At 41.8% G+C, this 23,761-nt stretch overlaps 1 protein-coding gene across 1 annotated transcript; it reads left to right on the top strand.

Moving 5' to 3' along the window:
* The first annotated feature begins 742 nt into the window (after window positions 1-742).
* Window positions 743-18,443, top strand: LOC142596513 (small conductance calcium-activated potassium channel protein 2-like). The gene is made up of 3 exons (XM_075725656.1): window positions 743-1,825; window positions 2,451-2,546; window positions 18,021-18,443. The coding sequence occupies exons 1-3, from the start codon at window positions 797-799 to the stop codon at window positions 18,441-18,443; spliced, it is 1,548 nt and encodes a 515-aa protein (XP_075581771.1). The 5' UTR covers window positions 743-796.
* Window positions 18,444-23,761: the final 5,318 nt, after the last annotated feature.

Below are 23,761 nucleotides of genomic sequence, written 5' to 3'. Positions count from 1 at the left end.
CTAGTTTCTTCCTTTTTTTGTTCAGAAAAAGAGTGGCCAAAAGAAATCCTCCCCTTTATTATAGGTCTGAAAAATATCGGAAATTACTATATGTAACCAAATGCCAAAGGATGGCCCCCGAGCGGTTAGCTCTCGCTGTCACCCCGGGCCCTGCGGGCCCTGAAAGGCAGCGGGCCCTGAAAGGCAGCGGGCCCTGGGCTCTCCCGAGTTTCAGGAGAGGAGAGATCTCCTGTGACGTCTCTGATGGCCTGTGGGCACGGCCTGAGGCCGCAGCCCGGCCCAGCTCCTCTCTGTGCTGTGCGTCAGCCGCGCCAGGCCCCGAGAGCCACCTCCTCCCCGGGGCCGCGGCGAGGGCCTCGGAGCGAGGGCGCTGCTGTTTTGCACGTCTCCGGGAAGCGGCGGGGCGTCTCTGGACAGCTCCGGAGCGCAGCGCAGTGCCCGTGTTCTGGAGATGGCGCAGATGTGTGCGGCGGCGTCGGGGCCGGGAAGCCCCGCCGCGGTGGCCCTTTCCTCGCAGAGGGCGATCCCGGAAGCGAGCTCAGCGAGCGCTCTCCCCGCCCACCTCGGGACCCCCCGGGTTTCTGTGGCGTGGGGCACCCCGGCGGCAGGGCGGGGGGCGAGGGTAACCCTTACCTGCGGGAGTGGTGGGAGACGGGATCCCCGCGCGGGAGGGGGCAGGGCGGATGGGGGATCTCTCCTCCGCCTCACGCCGCAGCCGGCCTCCCCCGACGAGACGCTCCTTGTTTTGGTCCGCCCGACCAATCGGACGCAGCGGCTGGATTCTACGGAAGCCGGGATGGGCCCTTCGTGGCGGCAGCAGGACTCTCCCCTGCCGACCATAACGCATTGCGCAGGGTGCACCACCACCACCACCACCTGGTCCTCCTGCGGCTTTAACGCCTCTGACATGGAAACACCATTGCAGTTCCAGCCGGGCTTCTGCTCCGAGCAGCAGCAGCAGCAGCAGCAGCAGCAGCAGCAGCACGGCCAGGACAAGCAGAGTCTTCTCCAGCAGCCACAGCAGCAGCCACAGCAGCAACAACAGCAGCAACAACAGCAGCAGCAGCAGCAGCAGCAGAGCCCATGCCTCCAGTGCAACAACTGCACCTACTATGGGGCCGCTGCGGTAGCAGCGGGGGATAATCTGCCCTCGCTGCTCCGCACTTCTTCGCCCCTCTCGGGTGCCTTCAGGACTCACTCCTCGCCGCTCTCCATTTCCGCCTCCTCCCGGCAGGGCAGCCAGTTGAACGTCAGCGATCTCACCCCCTCCAGCCATGCCGGCTCGTCCAGGCAGCCCCACCAGTACCCCCAGTACCACCAGTGCCATAGCCTGCAGCAGCAGCAGGCAGCCAGTCCCAGCAGCAGTGTCAGCAGCGGCAGCACCCACCATCACCACTACCAGCAGCGTCGGGAGAGCAATCCCTTCGCCGAAATAGCCATGAGCAGCTGCAGGTACAACGGCGGCATCATGCGGCCGCTCAGCAACCTGAGCTCATCCCGCAGGAACCTGCACGAGCTTGACTCCGAGTCTCAGCCGCTCCAGCCGCCGCTCGCCAGCCCCATAGCCGCTGCCCCGGAGATCGTGGTCTCCAAGCCCGAGCACAACAACTCCAACAACCTGGCGCTCTACGGCTCCGGCGGCACGAACAACGGCGGGGGCAAGTCCAGCAAGAAGAAGAACCAGAACATCGGCTACAAGCTGGGGCACCGCCGGGCGCTCTTCGAGAAGCGCAAGCGCCTCAGCGACTACGCGCTCATCTTCGGCATGTTCGGCATCGTAGTCATGGTGATCGAGACAGAGCTGTCCTGGGGCGCCTACACGAAGGTACCTGCCACGCTGTTGGACCGCCTTCCTCTCGCTCTCGGCGTCGTTGGCGCAGCCAACATGCCCCGTCCCCCTGCCGCGTCCCCGTCCCGTGCCCCTGCCGCGGGCTCCGTGTCCACCCCGGCCTGCGGGCGAGGCCGGCTCGCGGGAAGGCGGCTCCGCAGCCAGCTGCACTCTCCTGTCAGCCGTTCAAATCCGTGCGGTCTAGCCGCCCCGCGCCGCCGTCCTCGCGGAGAGGCGGCTGCCGCCCGGCCCCGACGTCACTTCGTTTCTCTTAGAGTCCAGCGCGGCAGGACTCTTTGGCCCTCGCCCGGCCCTGCCGTGAGGCGGCCCTCGCCCTGAGGAGAAGTGCCCTGACCCCCCGGCACCGCCTTGTGGGGCCCACTGGTCCTCCGCCCTGAGACAAGATGCTCCCCCCGCGGTTCCGCAACCGTGAGGCGAGGTGTCCCCCTCCCTCGGCCCCGCAGTGAGGCACCCCCCGGCCCCGACACCGTAAGGCGAGGCGACCCTCCCTTCCCTCCCAGTCCGGGCTTCGCTGCTCGCAGTGGGGCTGGGGAGCCCGGCGGGGCGGGAACGGTCCCGTGCGTGTGGGTCTCTGACGGACAGCGGTGTCTTTCTGTTGCAGGAGTCTCTGTATTCCCTCGCTCTAAAATGCCTTATTAGCCTCTCCACGATTATCCTGCTTGGGCTCATTATTGTATACCATGCAAGGGAAATTCAGGTAATGTTTCACTTTATGAGTTGCTGAGTGTTTACATATCTGTGGTTGCAGAGTCAGTTTTTCTAAAGGCTTTATTGTGGTAAGCACTTTGCACGTCCCGCTGATTCAGAAAACAAAAAAAAAAATCACTTAGTGCTTCCTGAAGTTCAGTGAATGTATTTCATCCCTGGAGAGAAATAAGATAGGCTACATGGGCACATTTGTACTAGGAAGCATTGCCTGTTAGGGACTGTTACCTGCGATTATGCTAGTAGGATCACTTAGTTCTGAGGTTATAGCACACTTTCTCTATGACATACCTGCTGTCTTCTGTAGCAGATGTAGGGCAACAGTCTTTTATTTCCCAGTGACTAAATGTCATGCTGTGCATTTTCTCTGGATACCAGGGCTAATTATTAGGAAAGAGGCATCAGTAACTTCTAGGTATGTAATCTTCACTGTGCTGTTTCAGATACTAGCATACACTAGAAGAATATTTAAAAAGAGGGGGAAACCTTATGTTGGATTTGTTTTATTTAATGCCATAGAAATTACAGCCACTAGGAAATGTGACAGGGGAAAGCTGTCAAGACAGGTAGGGCTAAAGGTAGGGGGACTTTAATGATCAAAGCTATAGAGTAAGTCTAAAAATACTGTCACGTGTCCTGTCCCAGGTACTTAGTTCTAATTTCAGTTGTCATTTTTTTTTGATCAAGAAATTGCAATTTGACATTTCAGTTAAATTGAAACATATAAGAGAGAATTTTCAAAGTTTTGAAGTGAAAAATACCTTATTTGTAGATACATTGGTGGTTTTGCTATGTCTAATTAGAGATACCTCGGGCTACAGGCAGAAATGACAGTTTTCAAGGGCAAAGACGTCTTTTTCAGCAGTACCAATTAACAAAAAAGAGAAATTGAGAATCGTATAGTACCCTTCTTCTATGCTGTAGTTCTAATATGAAAGGGCACCATAGTCTCCTACTTTAGACTACTGTTAGAGAAGTATTGCGTTACTGAAGACTCTCTGCCAAATGGGATCCTGTCCTGCAGTCCTTACATATGAAAAGCACTATTTCTGGCTCAGAAACCAGTTTCTTTGCATTAATATCAAAGATGGGCAGCTGTTTAACATTATTGTACTCAATAAACAAGTGTCCGGTGACAGAGTATCACTATAAACTATTGGAATACTGATGAAGAGGTTTCTTTATTTGTGTAAAAATAAATAAATGTAGCTGCTGCAATGTGGGAGCCTTGTTCTCCAGTGTACCTTGCTATAAGTGATGCTTGAGGCACTAAGAACAAAGGTGAAAAAAACAAGCTCTGTAAGTATTTGAATTATTCTATGTATTTTCAAGAAACTTTAAATAGAAAACAATACACAAGATAACCAAATAGTCATAGGTTTCTGTATGCATAAGCTTACAGTAGGTAGTTACTCCAACATTTGCATATTTTTTTTCAGCTAATTAGATACACATTTTCATTCTTTCAGAGATTTGTTATGGGTCAGAAAAATCAATCTTTTAAAAAAAGCTTCAGTTGTATTTCTGATTCTTTTAATTGATCATTTTAAAGAACTCCTTCCTGTATGAGACTACATGGAAGGAGTTGTGCAATCACATGACTTAATCAAGGTTAATGTAGTTTTCAACACTGCCTGACAGTATAGAATACAAGCATACCTGTTTGTAAACCAGTAATACTCTATGTTTTTTTCTGAGACACGCTGTAGGCTGCAGTACTCATATCAGAGCCTGGAGTAAGCTGCAGCTCCAAAGGGGCTCTGCCATTCATCTTGAAAATGAAAGGGAAGTTTTGTTTTCAAGGACACTATTGGAAGGAAAGGCCATTGTACCACCCTTAGCTGTTAGATAGCTGATAGATTTTTAATTTAGGCACAGTATGTTTATATACACGCACTTGACTTTTTAAAAAATAAGATGAAAAACACACAGAGATATATTTACATCCATCTATGGTGCTAAATTTATGTTACACCTTAACTCTGAAAACAAGAAGTATCTTTAAAATACTTTAGCTTAGAAACGTACAGAACCTACTCCAAGTGAAAGAAAATACTGCGTAAGCCTGATAATGTAACGATTTTTAAATAATCTTTAAAACTGACTGTTTTCTGAAGGGATACTTGCCTTTAATTCAGGCAAATATTCTGCTGTGTGCAGTGGAATATTTCTTGAATCAGGTCTGTGGAATCATTCCCGTAGACGGTTGATTGTGTCCCGGAGCACCAGCTGTTTGCTGATCTTGTTCAAATTTGATCATTCCTTTCTTATTCTTCTCTGAAAGGTACTTAGAATTTATCAGTAAGTATAGTGTAAACTTGCAGGAATTCATCAAGACAATAAATTTTGTTGTACAGAACAGAATGGCAATGTATTTTGCTTGCAGTGTGGTATGTTTCATAGTCTGATAGAAGCAAACCTACCTGAAAGAAAAGTAGATTTTCCTGCAAAACATGAACTAAAATATGTTGGGAAATAAGATGAAAGTTTAGCAATTAGTAGTGCTTGCAGATTTAATATTTAGAAGCACCTGGTGACATAAAATGTCTGCTAACCAAAATCAGCTGCTGCTTTTTTTTTTTTTTTTTTTTTTCAGTAGTCTGTGCCCTTGATTTCTTGGTAGGAAGTCTGAACAGCCATGCTGCAAGCAACTCTATGGTAGTGCCTAACAGTATAGCGGGTGACTGTAGTCTGTCCATTTAAATGACCTTGCCTATGTGTTCTGTTTTGAAAACAGTCAGCTCGTGAGTTTGCTTGTCCCAGACCTGCTGAACATCCTATTTTAAGGGAGTTGGAAGGGAGATTTAAGAAGACTTATAGTGATTCTTCACAAGAATATTATATGGATGCGAGATAAATGGGATTTTTTTTTCCCTTTTTTGTTTTCTTCTTCTTTTTTCTTTTTTAGTTTATAAGCAGTAGACGAACAGGAGCACCTTCAGTATATGAGGGGGTGGGGTGGGGTATGTGTCCTCCGCCTCCTTTTCAGCACCGCAGACAGCTCTGCACGTTGCACATTATCCGGGGCGCCCTTGGCTGGGCTGGGCCTGGCTCAGAGCAACCTGTGCTGCGGGGAGGGAGGCTGCCGGCCTCCCCAGCTTCCCTCCCGCAGCACAGCCAGGTGAGTTCTCCTGCTGCCTGACAGCACATGCATAATTTTGGGCATAATTTTAGCCCTGCATTCTAAACCTATTAGCAAAACAGATTCATTTTTATATTCTATGAAACAGCTCTGCATTTGACAGACCAAAGTCTCCAGAATGGCATAGCTGCAGTATTTAGACAAAAATAACTGTTTGGCCGCTGTGCAGTTTTGTGAAATATTGGAAATGTTAAAATGCTTTCTTCAAATAGGTTTTCAGTGATTGCAGTGTATTAGTTATTCTGTATTATTAGCAATTAGTGTTATTATTAGTATAATAATAAGTATAAGTACAATTAGTGTTGTTATTAGTGTTATTATGTATTATTAGTTAGTGTATTAGTTGTCCTGTTATTCAGGAGCTATTATATTTATTAAATGTGACTTAATGTTAAGACTATAATAACAATCAAATTAAACTAGGTAGTTTTAAATGATAATTCTTAGCCTACATTATCATTTCCAGAAAAGAGGATAAAACCACAAACCTTCACCTTCACCTCCCTCCCTCTCCCAGGAAAAAAAGCCAGATGAACAACAGTAATGATGTTGGAGCCAAGTATGGTGATAACCCCAAATCTGCGTATTCTCCTTTTGGTTCATTGTTGTCATGCTTGTAATGTTGTTAAAAACATCACACTTGGGAGATTATGAAATATTCATTACTCGCTCTCTAAGCTTGTGTGGTTGTTGGTTCAGTTTGGAAGACTGGTAGGAAAAATGTAACTCATCGTTATCCCAGCCTAGAACAGGTATTTCTCTGACTACTGTTCCAGTTGGGAAATACACTTTCAAAGAGGTGGAGGAGGGAAGAGCTAAGAAGATAGTATCATCCGATTATCATAATAATTTACAATGTACAAATTGCCCACTTCATGCATAAACAGTTTGTTACTTCATGATATTTTACATAATTAAAATAGCAGCATACAACATGATTAAAATTGTTGTTTCTAGACAACTCATTGTTCCATTCCACATTTCCCTAATGCAATTTGCTGTTAGATTAATAACCAGGTGGAAGTTGAGAAACTTTTTGATAACAGTTCACATGGTAAAGCTGCATTTTTTTTCTACTTTTACTGAGAAAGTAGACCTCTCTGTCTCTCTCTTGTACTGCTGGAGATAGAAATGCTTTTTAAATGTACAGTTCCTGCAGTTTTACTGGCACTTCCTTATATTACTCAAAACAAAGGATTAAAACCAAAATTCTCTAAGGTTGCTAATAAGATGTCTTTAACCCCCTTTCTTGGGTATTCTGTCACAGCCTGGTATTTCTTGAAAGATGGCTGTCACAGGGTAGGAGGACTATGTCCACTGGGATACTTTTGCTTTGGTGCTGGACTACTTAGGGTATCCCTTCTGTAAATAAACATTGCCCTTCTATTGCCTTTCTTGAATAATGGTAACCTGTGTTCTTCTGGACTGAATCTGAACTTCCTCTCCCTCTTCCTTTGATGCAGATGCTCTCACTCATACAGAAAAATGAAAATTGTTGATATTTGGCAGAAATGAATAGACATCTTCATTTTTTTTGTATGTGAAGTGAGATTTCTAAACACTTATAAATTGGACTGTCAGTTCATGCTCAAGTAGAACTCCTATGGAAAGTCATGCAAACTTCAAAGTTAAGATTAAGTCATTGTTGTCACAGCAGAGTTCATTTTTAGAATTCAGTCCATCACTTTCCAGGTCTCCAGGGAGAAAGCACCCTCAGTCCCTAGATTGTTCTGAAGTGGTGGGAAAATCATGTGATACTGATGAATGAAACATTTTCAGTCTTCATTAACATTATGGAAAATTATCACACATGTGAGCCCAGATATCTTGCTGAAGACTCAAGAGTCTTTTCTCCTTTTCCCTGTCTCCTGAAAACTTGAAGAAATGGAACAGGCAGTACTAGGAAACATAAGTGGATGTTAATAAATACATTTCTTGACTTATTTATTGTGCAAATAAATTCCACAATGCATGATTCTAGTAAACACTGCTTATGGGGCTTTAATTATCTTATTGGAAAGTTCTTCAGAAAAAAATCCCGCATTCCCTAAGAAATATGAAGTTAAACTCCCTTACAGTTTCCCATCACAAGCACTAATGGGTATTCTGCAGGCAAAATTTTTTATATTTGTGTAATCCTTTTGCCTTCACTGTGGTGGTGGTACATGTTTATCTCAGTCTGTCTTCTTCTGTTGACTCCATGCCAAAAGAAACAAAAGTCTAGCTTGCCTTTGCTTAAGTACACTGAATCATCATCAAAGACTGCTGCTGCAAAAACAAATGAAGATTAAGAGCACAGAAAGCAAGTCTGTTGAATAACAGGTGAAAATCAATAAATAAACTTCGAGTGATAATTTTATTCTGATCTAAAACCTGTTGAAAATTACTGAAAGTTTTTTGTTTATTTTAATAGGCCTTGGATCAGGAGACAACAAATCTCATCATGTGCTAGTTTTGGTCCAGGATACAGTAGCTTCATGTATAGGCTTGAAAATTACCTTGTACCAGTGAAGCTTAATACACATTCCATACAACAGAAAAGCATGTTGATTATAAGAAATCTAGAGACATAATATCTGTTAAATTATCACTTTAGGAGTATTTATTTGATAAATATTTAGGTTTAGTTACATTCAGTACATTTTTTAATAGATTATATCTGCAGAACATGTTGACCCAGGAAAAGTTACAGGTGCCCACTGTCTCTGAAGAGCAGCACTGTAATGCGTAAGACACAGAAGGCAGGATAGAAAATCCTTTAACATTGGTCAAGCATCTAATGAACAGTGACTGAAAGGATCTGAGGCCTTTTGCATTGAAATTAAATGTAGAAGATGCTTGTTTCCAACAGATTCCCTTAGGACATAGGAGGAGGTTGTATCTAATGGTCAGGCCACTGAATGATTGGCCTGACAATACCTAGCATTGTCCATTCAAATGCACCCGTGTTCTGAGCATTTTTTAGTGAGGCTGTTAGAAGTTTATCAGGACATCAGGTTTATCTTTCCTTAAAAATACATTCTTAAGTCTAGAGTCACAGGTGTACTCCTTTGGCAGAATGAACAAATTAGCTCATTTAATCTAGCTTCAGATTCAGTATTTCTTCCTTTAACTTCTGTTTCCCCTATTGCCTTGCAAAAATATTGCCAATTTCTTCAGTGAATATATCCTTTTTTAACTGGTTCTAGTTTTCCCAGTAGTAATGAAGCTGATCGTCCCTGAAGAGAGTAAGGCTTCTCTCACATTGGGAACAGCGGCTGATGGCAGCCGTGTTGGGAGATGGCAGTTCTTCATGCAATGATCTGTAGAACAAATTAATTTTTGTGATGAATGAAGAAAAACAAATCCTAAATCAAGAACTGTAAAATGATCATTTAAAATTAACAACATAAAAATACTGAAATGTAGATAGTTCTCCTCAGTGAATTTTGCTTCCACAAGAATATTGTAGAATTAGAGTTACTTTATTTCCAAGATACTTGAAATGGGGAAAGATATGACAGAGAGCACTAGGTTTCTTACAAGATGCATTCTAAAATTAGTTCTGTGTAAAAGTACTGATATTTTGTGGGATGATGTGCTATGTTCTTCATACATAGTCTTGGAATTGCTGTTTCAGTGCAAAACTAAATTAATTCCTAACTCTGGAATCTGACTAATGTTTCTATCCCAGTACTGCTAAGATTAGTGCACTAGTTATAGCAGACCACCTACAAGACCAGAAAAGGTTTTTAAAGAGATGTTTTTGTTTTGGAAAAATTGTATTAGTATACTAATTTTTTCAATGTGGTCATTTGTTGTTCGCATTTGTGAAAGTGCAAAGGGAACCTAAGCAATCCATTCAATATTTCTTTGCCACTTTCCCTTTCAGGTGTAATAAAGCTGGCATAGCTAACGTCCAGCTGCACTCTCAGCAGTGGGAGTGAGCCAGAACAGGCCAGTAGAAGTAGGGGGTAGTGTGGAGTGTCAGCAGATGGAAGTCGGGTTCTAAACAAGTTGTATTTAAGTTAGCTTAGCTGGTGGAATGTTTTGTAAAGATTTGCTACAGGAAAATAACCTGCTTTGTCCTTAGATTCCTGGGAACAACAGTATAGTTTTAAAACTATGTATGTTTTTCATTCCATCTCTATCAATTGTATGGAGCAGCTACTCTGGATTGCTCTGGGTCACACAGTCTACTTACTAGTAAACATATCTGTTATGTAATAACATACATTTCCTTTTCTTTTTTATTCTTTACTTTTTAAATAACAGAACAATACATAGTATAAAACAATAAAAATACTTCTTTAGTGCACTTGTCCCATTTTCCCGTTTTGCGTGTTTGTGCAAAGGAACGGAACGGGACTCCTACCTAAACTGTTCTTTCTGTATTAATCTTCCTCCACTTATGCTATATTCAGAGCTTTACTAAGTCATGTTCCTTCTGCATCTGCTTGGAGAACATTTTTGACTGTCAACCCCAGTCACAGGAGCTTTTGGGAACTGTTGGTGCTGGATGGAAGTTTTCTAAATGTTGTAACTTAAGGAGCTTATTCTCATTGTGTTTTACCCTGCTGGAGGGAGTGGGGTCTGAATATATTATGTAATAGAATAAGTGTTAAATGAAGAATATTATTTAAATGAAGAAATACCTTTAGTGGACACTGACTTTGAAAGAACTCCTTATTCAGTAACTTTAATTCAGTCAGTCACTGATGGGTCTACTGAGTATCTCAAGTGAATATGGTAACCCTGAGTGGTGGGCTTCTATTTCTGGACCTCTGATTTGGTTCAAAGGCTCATAAAAATTCATGTAAGTAAATATCTCACCATTGTTTAAAAATCTGAGGAAGCTCAAGTGTGATTGTTCCATCAAGAGTCCAAACTAAATTTAAGTAGGAGATTGCCTCATGAAATATCTTTTAAATAATGCTTTTCTCGGGAGTTTCTTCTTCTCTGTAGCACTGGGGAAGAAATCTGGATATCTAGGAACATCCTTTTTTTTTTTCCTTGGAGTCCTTGGATTTCACTTCTTGACGCTGTCACCTGCATAGAAGGTTATTGGGAAGAAAGAATGGCAGTTTTAGGAGCATCTCACCCTCTTTGGGTCCCTGAAGCACATACACACAGGGAGAACTACATGAAAAGAAATTCCATATGTCCCAGCAATTGCTGAGTGTTGTAATGGTTCCTTGGCACCACAGGCTGTCAGGGATTAGGCCATTTCACAGTTGTTTGAGACAAATGATAGAGCTGAAAGTCTGGCCTGTAGCATTTAAAAATATTGAGCAATGCCTCAAAATATCTTTGGAGAGAGAAAGCAAAAAAGAATACTGTCAGTATCTGACTTAGAACAGAAGGAAAATATGGGGAGGCAGAATTTAACCTTATGTTAGTTTATGTGATCGTGTCCTTTCTTTATTATGTCATAGAGTATTTGGGCTGGTGTTTTTATGATGATCTGAGGGACAGAGGTTAAAAAAGACATGGACAAACCTGATAAGTGTGTTGAGTAACACATATATGTTTATTGAAATAGTTGTGGCTATGTTCCTCTCTGCGTGTGCCCTGTCATAGTAACTATGATGTATATTATTCAGGTGTATTTTAATGTGCAGTTTTTGATGCTGCACATTGGAAAATATGGTACACAAAGACCATAAGTAGTCTGAGCCTCAGTTACACATCTGTCGTGGTTTAGCCCCAGCCAGCAACTCAGCACCACGCAGCCGCTCGCTCACTCCCCCTACCCCGATGGGATGGGGGAGAGAATCGGAGGAGTAAGAGTGAGAAACACTCCTGGGTTGAGATAAGAACAGTTTAATAGCTGAAATAAAGTAAAGTAGTAATGCTAATAGTAACAGTATAATAATGATAATAATAATAATGATATACAAAGCAAGTGATGAACAATGCAATTGCTCACCACCCGCCAACCGATACCCAGACAGTTCCCGAGCAGCGATCGCTGCTCCCCGGCCAACCCCCCACAGTTTATATACTGAGCATGACGTCATATGGTATGGAATAGCCCTTTGGTCAGTTTGGATCAGCTATCCTGGCTGTGCCCCCTCCCAGTTTCTTGTGCCCCTGGCAGAGCCTGGGAAGCTGAAAAGTCCTTGACTAGCATAAGCAGTACTCAGCAACAACTAAAAACATCAGCGTGTTATCAACATTCTTCTCCTACTAAATCCAAAACACAGCACTATGACTGCTACTAGGAAGAAAATTAACTCTATCCCAGCCGAAACCAGGACAACATCTCTTCCTGAGATGGTCAGATTTAATGCTGTCTTTGAGGGAAGCATTTCGAGCCTACTTAGCCACCAGCACACATTAACATGAAATTTTCTTTACATGCACTGACATACACAGTGTGTATAGCAAGATATTAATAACCATGAAAAACTCATTTTGCATAGAGATACCAAATTTAAATAAATATACCATGCAAAAAATCATTTTTATGATGAAACTAAGTACCAGACTTTTACAATCATTCTTTTAAATTGGCATTTTTATAATTAGGGGTGTGTGTGTATGTGCATGTACATGTATGAATAGTCTAACTTCCCCATTTGAACAAACTAAGAATGTTTCATTCGTGTAGATAGCTATATCCACAAGATCTTGTGGATCAATTTCTAATGACCTACTAGAAAATTTGGTCTTAACTCTGGATGTGGGAAACATTCTGGAAAATATAAGATAACAAGGCTTTCATGTAGTTTTGTGAAAAATATTATTCTTTGCCTTCTGTGCTTTGCATGCAGGTGGTGTTTGATGCCTCATGGCTTTATATAAGACTTAAACTTACTAACTTCTCTGCTCTGTGTTCAGGATGTAGAGTCCTCAGGAATTCCTACAGGCTCTCAAAGATCGAGGACAGGCCTTTGGATAATTTATAGACCATTTGATTATATGCCTTCTGATGATGGAAGAAGGTGTTTTTCATCCCCTAGTTAGGGAAAGGCTTGAGATGTCTATCTCCAATCACCACATGATTTTCAATTATTTGTACTTAATACCTTCTTCCTCTCTGAGGACTATAATGCTGTTTTTAGTTGCCTAAGTGATATTTTGGGGACTAGAAGCTATAGAAAAATGTTTGGTCAAAAATTTGGTAGAACAGCAGCCACAGAGGCTATATTTTGCTAGTCTGTGTCATAGTTCCATCAGTTCTTTTATAAGGGTAAGGCGACTCCAGTATTTAACCATTTAAAATTTGGATTTTTAAATGAAACAATTGCCACAATGCCTTTGTGAGTACAGTTGATTCTCCTTCTGCAAGGACTGCCTCAAGGAGTACAGCTGATGCTACTTTATCATTGTTTATCGCTTCCTTTTTGTTCCTTACAGCAGAGCAGTGATACTGTGTGGTGGGTTGACCCTGGCTGGATGCCAAGTGCCCACCAGAGCCGCTCTATCACTCCCCTCCTCAACTGGACAGGGGAGAGAAAATATAACGAAAAGCTCGTGGGTCAAGATAAGGACAGGGAGATCACTCACCAATTACCGTCACGGGCAAAACAGACTCGACTTGGAGAAAATCAGTTTAATTTATTACCAACTGAAACTGAGGAGGGTAATGAGAAATAAAACCAAATCTTAAAAACACTTTCCTCCCACCCCTCCCTTCTTCCCGGGCTTAACTTTTCTCCCGTTTTTCTCTACCTCCTCCTCCCATGAAGCACAGGGGGACGGGGAATGGGGGTTGCGGTCAGTTCATCACACGTTGTCTCTGCCGCTCCTTCCTCCTCAGGGGAGGACTCCTCACACTCTTCCCCTGCTCCAGCGTGGGGTCCCTCCCACGGGAGACAGTCCTCCACGAACTTCTCCAACTTCTTCCCACAGGCTACAGGTCTTCACGAACTGCTACAGCGTGGGTCCCTTCCACAGGGATGCAGTCCTTCAGGAGCAGACTGCTCCAGCGTGGGTCCCCCACGGGGTCACAAGTCCTGCCAGCAAACCTGCTCCAGTGTGGGCTCCTCTCTCTCCATGGGTCCACAGGTCCTGCCAGCAGCCTGCTCCAGCATGGGCTTCCCATGGGGTCACAGCCTCCTTTGGGCACATCCACCTGCTCCGGCATGGGGTCTTCTACAGGCTGCAGGTGCTCCACCGTTAACCTCCATGGGCTGCAGGGGGACAGCCTGCCTCACCATGGTCTTCACCACAGGCTGCAGGGGAATCTCTGCTCCGGTGCCTGGAGCACCTCCTCCCCCTCCTCCTTCACTGACCTTGGTGTCTGCAAAGTTGTTCCTCTCACATATTCTCACTCCTCACTCCAGCTGCAGTTGGTGTCCCGTTGGTTTTTTCCCCTTCTTAAATATGTTATCCCAGATGCGCTACCACCGTCGCTGATTGGCTCGGCCTTGGCCAGCGGCGGGTCTGTCTTGGAGCCGGCTGGCATTGGCTCTGTCGGACATAGGGGAAGCTTCTAGCAGCTTCTCACAGAAGCTACCCCTGTAGCCGCCCCGCTACCAAAACCTTGCCACGCAAACCCAATACATACTGCTTTCACATTTGTTCTTCTACCGGGACCGTAAAGAAACTGGCCAATTTCCTTGTGCTTTGCATTCACCAACATCCTCAGATAGCCTGTTAGGAATTTGCTTTGATATACCAATGATTTACAAAATTAATTTCTCTACTTTTCTTTTAAGTGGCTTCAGGGAGTCTCTGATCTAAGTTGTCATTGTGTGCAATCTGTCTACTCTGAATTTGTTTCCCTTTTTCTAATCTGGTGTTATATGAATTTAACACAAATTGTTATATAAATACACAAACACCCATTAATATCTATGGTGTGCTATCTGTTTTTATATTTATACTCTGTGGTGTTAGAAACATCAAGTTTATTTATAGTTTAAGATTCATGTCTTATTTTTACATACCACATGTTGGAAATGCATTATATAATTCCAGATGAAAATAACTTTTTTAATTTGTCTTATAGAGTGCAGGCTTAGTAAAGGTAGATGGTAGTTCTGTATTTGAAGAAGCTTTACAGAACATTGAAGAAGAACTTAAATTAGATTTCAATGTTAGACTAATAATTAATAAGAAATTTGAAAGCTATGAGCAGGCATAACATCTTTGACCTTGACTGGAGTTTGGCCTTCTGCATAGGCTGCAGGACTCAATTTTATAGGAAGAGCTTGTTCTCTTTTTATCACTAGCATCATTTCCCATTCGAATGGGGAGTAGTATCATAAAATGAATGCATGGTTATTATAACAGAATTGACTGAAAGCAGCTGAGAGGGGATATATATATATATATATAAAAAAAATACACACACACACACACACCCACCCCCTTTTGAATTGTGCTGTTCAGCTGTTCTTTCTCTCCTTCATTCATTTTCCCTCCTTGCTTTCCAAATAGTAAATGTACACAACCAAGCAAGCAGGAACACGCAAATACCACTGCATTTTCCAAATTAAAAATTAACAATTGCATTTAGTAGGTTGCATAATTGCAAGCATATCAAATGTACATGAAATCCTGTACTAATTTCTATCTATTTTCAGTACATCCCAATTGACTTGTTATCCACAGCCTATTTTGTTCCAGAATATTTGATATTCCTGTATTTAATGGACTGAATTTAGAGACACGGATTTGTATGGAAATTTACCTCATAAATACGATTTTGAAATGTTACTATTTTTTAAAATAGGAATATTTGTACTGGATCTGTGGTCCTCTGTGGCTTCTAGTGCTTTCTACCTTCTGTGTTTTCACCTCATAAATCTCATTATGTGACAGCTGAAGACATTATCCCTTTCAAATATTATTTTTCTTAGAAGCAATTGGCTTAGCCGAAGTCAAGGGAAGTTGATAAGGATTTTCTGTGCCTGCAAATATAACCCATTCCACTTAGCGCTACTGAGAAACTTCTTTCTTTGTAGCATATTAGGATTTCTTCTGCTGACAACTGACTATGTTCTTAAGTATATGTTTCATAATGATACCCTAAAGTTTTTTAAGAAGTGATTAAATATCATTTTCTTTTATGAAAAGTGTAAGATCAAATTTTGATGTCTAAGTTTAACTCAACATTCTTCTATTCTCATCTTTTGAATTGAATCAATACTTAAGGTATCATTTTTCTTGAATTGCCTTTCTGCATATAGTATTCATATTGAAATCTGTGAAGACGGTAGGTAAAAAGGGAGGACAAAAGACCATTGCTTTTCCAGCATATTCTGCAACTTTAAAAGAAATTTTAAAACACTCCTGATTTAACATGTATTTGATATGTATCTGAGAACTGAAATGGTCAGCTGTGTCATTCGTTTATTCTTTTCTTCAGAAAACCACACAACATTTGAGGGATCTGATATTATCTCTCTCATATTCAGTTAAACTGGTTACTATTCATCTGTATTCTGAGTGCTCTAAATACCTGGACCTCTTTATAGCTGTCTTACCATTTGTGTGATCTGACTGACGGCATTTACAGGCTAATCACAAGAATCAAATGCACTTGAGCCTCATTGTATTTTGAAAGTTTGGCCCTTTATATCAAATAGTACATTTGCTAAGTGCAAACCAACTGTCTTTTGGTAATAAATAAATAGATAGATTTGCCTTCCTACCAGTATGAATTTCATTTTTATATCTAGCATACAAAGTCTTCAGAAAGACCGCAGGTAAAAGAAAGTGTATGTGCTCATGTTGCATACATTGAATTCACCGAGTGTGTTTCTTTAGCTTAATTCAACGCTATGTTTCTTTGGCTTTAATAGTATTGCAGTGGAGGTAAGAACTATACCTAAGACAAAGAGCAGGAACATGAAGGAGCAAAAAACAGGTCCAAAAATGAAAGAATTTGGGTTGGGTTTTTTTTGTTTTGTTTGTTTCTCACTGTGGTTAACTTCTTTCTTTCTTTTAGTGTCACTCCAACTACAATAAAGTTAATTTATTGTTATCACTTTCTTAAACAAAGAACTGGAGCAATTTTCTGGAAGACAAACTGAATGTGTTGGGAGTAAGATGTAGAATGTGGTTTTGGATCTCTAAAGGACATATACAGAGAGTTCAGGCTTGCGTTTCTAAACTTTTGAAGGATGGAAAGGGGCAAAAAGCAATGCAGACGAGGAATTGCTTGTTTGGCCCTGTATATGGCGTGTAGCATGCTGGAAATACTTTTCTTACGTTCAGAAGGACGTTCTTTGTGTATTTCACCTTCTCACCCCTTAAATTACTTCTAAGTTTTTGAATAATCTAATTTTTAAAATCCTGCAAAAGTTTTTTATTTCCGATTACATATTTACTGAACAGCCTTGTCTAGATTCAGACTAGAAGCGAAGTAGTGCGACGGTCTTCTCCTGTTGCTGAGATTGTATGTTCTTTGTCATTATGGATTATTTTCCTTTTTTGAAAAGTTACCTTGCATGTCCCTACTCTCTACTAGTGACAAATGTTGTTCAATTAAGTATTTAGCTAGTAAATCTTCAGGAACATCATTTACTAAACAGCATTTACTAAACAACTTTTGCTCCTGGGTGGTAAACTGAAGGCTTTGATTCTGCAAGGACCTACATACATGTGCATTTAATTTTCAGCTACTAATAGACCTCACCTGGCTGCCTAGGCTACTCTGGTGTTTGCAGGCCTCTGCTTTTCATTTTTGATTTTTTTGAAGGTGTGACTACAGTTCATTTAGACATGGTCAACCTAACTTTAAAACAGCTAGTTCAGGTATTGCTAGTAGTTGAGGTACAGTTGAACTGATTTTTCACTATGAGTTATCTTTTAGAGTCTTCATGTAGTTTCTTGGATGGTTTTGTAGCCTGCGTTGGTCTATATTGGTACCTGAAGTTTGAAGAAAGCTTGAATAGTTCTACTGAAGCTATAATCTCTCCTGTCTGGAGCATTGATGTGCTCTAAAGAAGTCTTAATGTTGTTACTGCAGACAGTATTTTCAATTTGTAATTTAGATTTCCATCCTGAAAAAAACTTTCTTAAATTCTTCTTAATTCTATGAACTTTGAATAAGCAATTGATTTTGAAGGGATGAGGTTTAAATTGGCACAGAGTTTTGTTTTATCAAAAATGACAATTAAACAAAAATATGAAAAAATCCTAGTAAATAATATGTGGAAATTCAGCTTCATGTACAGTTTTAAAAATAGTGCACAAAACCATTCTTTTTGGCTTAACCAAAATCACATTCACTTAGTAGTGACTTAGTAATGTCATTTGCTGAAATGGCATATTTATTTTGGTTTTAGTGGTCATTAGCAGCTCTGAAAATGATGGTATTTTAAAATGGAATTATAACAACGTTTGTTAATGGCATACTAAAATTAACCTTGTATTTTATCATTTCAGTTATTCATGGTGGACAATGGAGCAGATGACTGGAGAATAGCCATGACTTATGAGCGTATTTTCTTTATCTGCTTGGAAATACTTGTATGTGCTATACATCCCATACCTGGGAACTATACATTCACATGGACAGCCCGGCTTGCCTTTTCTTACGCTCCATCCACAACAACAGCTGATGTGGATATTATTTTATCTATACCAATGTTCTTAAGGCTGTATCTTATTGCCAGAGTTATGCTTTTGCATAGCAAACTTTTCACTGATGCATCATCTAGAAGCATTGGAGCGTTAAATAAGATAAACTTCAATACCCGTTTTGTTATGAAGACTTTAATGACAATATGTCCAGGAACTGTACTGTTGGTTTTTAGTATCTCATTATGGATAATTGCTGCGTGGACTGTCCGAGCTTGTGAAAGGTAAGGTTTTTCTGTTTGGTTGGTTGGTTCTGTCTGTCTGGTTTTGCTTCTTTGGTTTTGTATTCGAAGGACCTAAATATTTAATGGAATGGAGCTTCCTGGTGTTTGATATGTTGAGTGCTGGTTGGATTTCACTCTGTCACAGGTTGTTGGGAATGCTTTGCCTTTTAACCTGAAGGACTTCTGCAGAGAAGTTTGTGCCCCAACACTTATTGTAGTATTGCAAGTTGATTTCAATGTTTTCATTTAACTTTGCTAAAACACAGTGGGATACCATAAAATGTCTTTTAACAACAGTTACTGTTGTTGATATTCTGTGTTGATAACAGCTTTCATTTATTGTGTTTGCAAGTTAAATTTATTGAGAGTAATGTAGATAAAATAGCTATGGAAAATTCCAATGGAAAATGTATTTTTTTCAATTAGACTTTTTTTTTTTTTAAAGAAACAGGACAATAAAAGTGAAAAAATGTTGTTGGGGGGTTGGCAAGATCAAGAAAGGGTGATGTACTGGTTTTGACTGGGACAGAGTTAATTTTCTTCATAGTAGCTTGTATGGTGCTATGTTTTGGATTTGTGACCAAAATAGCGTTGATAGCACACCAATTGCTGAGCAGTGCTTACACAGCATCAAGACCTTCTCTGTTTCTCACTCTGCCCACACCCAGCAAGGGGTGCACAAGAGATTGGGAGGGGACACAGCCAGGACAGCTGACCCCAACTGGCCAAAGGGTTATTCCATACCGTATACCATCATGCTCAGCAATAAAAGCTCAGGGAAAGGAGGAGAAAGGTGGTGGTGGGGTGGAGATACGGCATTGGTCTTCCCAAGTAACCGTTACATGTGATGAAGCCCTGCTTTCCTGGAAAAGTAAGATGGGAAGTAGTGAATGAATTCCTTATTTTGCTTTGCTTGTGCATACAGCTTTTGCTTTCCCTATTAAACTGTCTTTATCTTAACCCATGTATTTTCTCACTTTTACCCTTCCGATTCTCTTCCCCCTCCCACTGGGGGGGACTGAGCGAGCGGCTGTGTGGGGCTTAGCTGCCTACCGGGGTTAACCCGCAACAGTCAAAGAGGGGAGGGAGGGGGAGAGAGATAGATAAAAACAGAGGGGAAAAGAGATAAATAGGGGGTGAGAAAGAAAGAGAGCGAGCAACAGAGAGACAAAGAAGGAGAAAGGAAAAGTTAGAGACAGAGAAAGAAAGAAAGAGAAGGGGGGAGAAAGAGAAAAGTGAGAGAGAGAAAAAAGATAAATGGGGAGAAGGGGCGGGGGAGAGAGGTAGAGAGAGTGAAGGAGAGAGAAAAAGAGGAACGGAGAAGAGAGCTACTAAAAGACAGATAAATGTATAGAGAAAGAGAGAGAAGGAAAGAGAGGGAGAGTAAGATAGGAAGAGAGAAAGAGAAAGGGGGGGAGAAAGGGGGGGGGGGAGAGCAGACAGACAAACCAAGAGAGACAGCAAAAACGAGAGTGTGAGAGTGAGAGAAAGCACACAAGAGACAAAGCGAGTTGAAGAGAGAAAAAGTGGGAGAGAGATAAATACTGAGCAAGCGAGAGAGAGGAAGCGCGGGGCAAAAGCAAGAGACTGAGCAAGAGGGGAAAAGAGAGAACGCGATGAAGCAAAAGCAAGAAACCATGCATGTGAGTCAGCACAGGCAGGGTGCAGGTGTCCATTTGGGCTTGTGGGGTGTAGGGCAGGGTAATTTACAGAGGCACATAATAAACACATATAGAAAAAGGAATAAACATATCCCTACAATAATGCTTTGAATCAGGTGTCCCACCCATCCTGTCAGGGAATTAAACCACTCAGCTAGCCAGGCACCACCAGTAGATTGTTTCATTTGATGAATTAAGTCCTGGAGATGTTGAATGTCGTCCTCTACGCTGGCTGATTCATCAGTTGAAGCAACACATGCCTTCAAAATCGGAGCAGCATTTATGGTGTCGAAGAAGGAGATAGTCCACCACCAATCGATTTTGTAATGTTCCTTGGTATACAGCCATTGCCTACTTGGAAAGAATAACAATGAGGAACATTAATATCAAAAGCACTTAACATAGAATAATTCTGTAATACAGCTACTGGGGTTGGCACACCAATGAAACACGCTGTCAAGAGATCTGCAGCTGCTAATCCTCCCTCAATACAAAAGGCAGGTGAGTTAGAGGCCAACCAAATCCAAGTATTTACATGTTGATCTTGTGGAAATGTATCCAGGGCATGTGCTTGTAGTACAAGACTACAAAGCACGACGAGCCAACATGGGATAAGGGAGGAAAACAGGAGTGTCATCTCCTTCCAGTAATACATACGCTGTTGCTCCAGCTCCTTCAGCTAATGTTACTCTGGGTTTGATAACCTGATGTGGGGTAATCACCCACACAGACTGAAGAGCTATGGCTTGCGCTTTTTCAGATTGAACTTCAATTTGATGTTGGGTTTGCAACACCAATAACACCGTTCCAATGCTATCTCCTCTAGATAAGGCAGAGGTATTGTCGAAGATACCTGAAATACAAGAACTCGAGAACCTGATATCAACAGAGTATGTAAAATAAGAGGAGAAGTTGGGGTACAGAACCATATGGCATTCTCAGGGGTTATATGAATCTTCAGGTCTAGGCTAATAGGTCACGGTCCCACCACGCAATGCGTCGGTGTAAACAATTCCTTTTCCCCTGCAGTTAATATTTTGGGAGAGATACCATCTGGAAGAATTTCAGTCCTCACCATGTTTTGTGCTGGAGGTGTTGCAATATGATCATAGGGTGTTTGATTATGAATATTCCAGCTGTTTAACAAAAAAAACCTGCTTTAGTAAGATGTGAACTCCAATGTTGTAAAGTTTTAGTACTGGCTAGCTTTTTTAATTGTTCCTTCAACATCCCATTCATTCTTTCAATCAGGCCATTAGCTTGGGGATGGTAGGCAATGTGGAATATCCAATCTATCTCTAGCCCTTGAGCCCAATCTTGGACATTATGTCCACTAAAGTGTGTTCCTTGGTCACTTTGTATTTGGTGAGGAGGTCCGTATTGATGAATGAGTTGTTCTAATGCTTCAATTGTGCTATGTTGATCAGCGTATTTGGTGGGTTTAGCAAAAAACAGTCCTGACACTGTATCCACAGCAGTGAATACGTATCGCCACCCCCTCGACGGGGGCAGGGGGCCAATGTTGGCCCAGTCATCTGCCACAATCCCTTCAGAGGTATACCTGCTGCGGCACAGACATAACCATGGCCACAGACACTTCGGGGTGTCCTGCTCCCATGTGGACTCATCCTCAGGTCACAGTCCCTTCGACTTGAGTTCACACTGGAGTTCCAGCCTGCCCAGTACAGCAGCACAGAAACAGCAGCGATGCCCTGGCCATCTGCCAGCCCAGGTGCACCACCATTGCTGTTATCAAAATGTTCCCAGGCACAGCAGAGTAAGATGATAAGCAGTACAGCAAGCAGCGAAAGCAAAAAGCAGCCACTAACGAGCACTAGACTCTAACATACAGTAAGGCAAGCAAGCCCCATGGCAAGCACAGGAGCCTGCCAATTAATAGCTAAACAGCAATAACAGCTATAAATTTGATCTAGCGCATTCCAATCAAGTCTGTCATTACCTCGAACCCTTCGAGCCCCGCGTTGGGCACCAAAAAGGACTGTCGTGGTTTAACCCCAGCTGCCAACTAAGCACCACGCAGCCGCTCGCTCCCTCGCTTCCCCCCCCCCCGGTGGGATGGGGGAGAGAATCAGAAGGGTAAAAGTGAGAAAACTCATTTCATTGTTATTGCAGTGCTCTTAAAATCATCTAAGATTTTACATACAGAACAAAGATACACTGAGGTACTTGGGCTTTGTTTTCCCCACTTACTTAAAAACTGGTTAACAGTATTAGATGCTGCTTCATCGTGGAGAAAAACATAGACCATTACAGGTTAGCAGCTACTTTAGATTTTCTTTCCATTATCACCCTGACCAAAATATCAAGTACCTAAATCTTATGATAGCTTTGCTCACTAGTGGGTTCCTGCATCAATAACAGTCAATTGCACTGACAATCAGGCTCCATTTCTTTTCCATTATCTGTAACTTCTTTTGTATTATCTATTATCCTTAGACAGCCTTTATGAAAAGATTTTTCTTCTTTGCTTTTCTATATTCCAAGCTTGTACTATTATGGTGATGTGAGAATTAATGAAGTTACTAAATTACAAGGGCTGAAAGCTGGGCAATTGAAAGAATATTTAATTATTTGGTTTTGTGCCCATGGATTTAATTCCAAAGCCTAATTGGCCAAACAATGTATTTTATTAAATATTTGATCTCTTTTCCTTTATTAGGGATTATAGCCATTATCCTGAAAAAAATGATTTTTGCTGGAAAACCATAAGGACATTTGTGGGTTTTTTTGGAGAAAAAGAGGAAGAAAACAATTCTTGAAACATCCTAAACTCACAGGAGTGGTGCATAATATTAAAAATATATGTATCAAATTTAGAATTTTAAAACCAAATTTTCCTATATCTTTTAAGACAAGTTAAACTACAACTGGTAATAGGAGAACATGTGTCACACTCAAAACTGAGTAACAGATTCCTATAATTGAAATTATCTTTGCAAAAGCTAACACTGCAGTAGAATAAAAGAAGCATAAATATGGCAATGCAGCAGCACTGAGGGGCATGTTTGATGTAGTAGTATAACTTTTACATTGTAAAAGATCATAAAAAACCTGAACATTTTTATATTAAAACAGTCAAAAGTATATGTCATGGTTACACGAGTATCCATTCAAAGGAGACAACGTTTTGTAAATATTATGTCTATAGCTGCCATTGTTATCAGGAGAGCTAATAAAACTGGCTAGCAGGCAGAGCTCAGCCCCTTCAAGCTGCTGCCTGCTAGAGCCTTTGAATCCTAAGGTTTCATCTCTCATCTTGAGCCTGCCCTGACAACTAGCTCAAAGAGATACCCTTGCTGCTGGGAATACTGGGTGAAGATGTCTGATCCCTAAGTCCCTGTAGGTGTGTCTGCAGAGGATGCTGGGTGAGATACGAGAGAAGACTCAAGCCTCAATAGAGCAGCTTATTTGTTTGGAGGCTCTAGAAAGGGCAGGTGCTGCTTCACCTCCCCTTTCCCCCTCCTACAACTATTCTTTTGCAGGTTGGGGGGATTCCCCCATGTCTGCTTTTTGCCTCCCTCCCTGTTTTTCTGGGGATATGGATCCCTCTCTTTTTGCATTTCTTATGAAAGTTTTCTTGGAGGGTTAGGATAGTGCTTTTCACAGTGATTGTGCAAAGGTTAGCTTTCTTTTGTCCCAT

This window comes from Pelecanus crispus, chromosome W (genome assembly GCF_030463565.1).
Source record: "Pelecanus crispus isolate bPelCri1 chromosome W, bPelCri1.pri, whole genome shotgun sequence".
Taxonomy (NCBI): domain Eukaryota; kingdom Metazoa; phylum Chordata; class Aves; order Pelecaniformes; family Pelecanidae; genus Pelecanus; species Pelecanus crispus.
The sequence above is the reverse complement of the archived record's forward strand: the minus strand, read 5'-3'. Positions and strand labels throughout refer to the sequence as shown.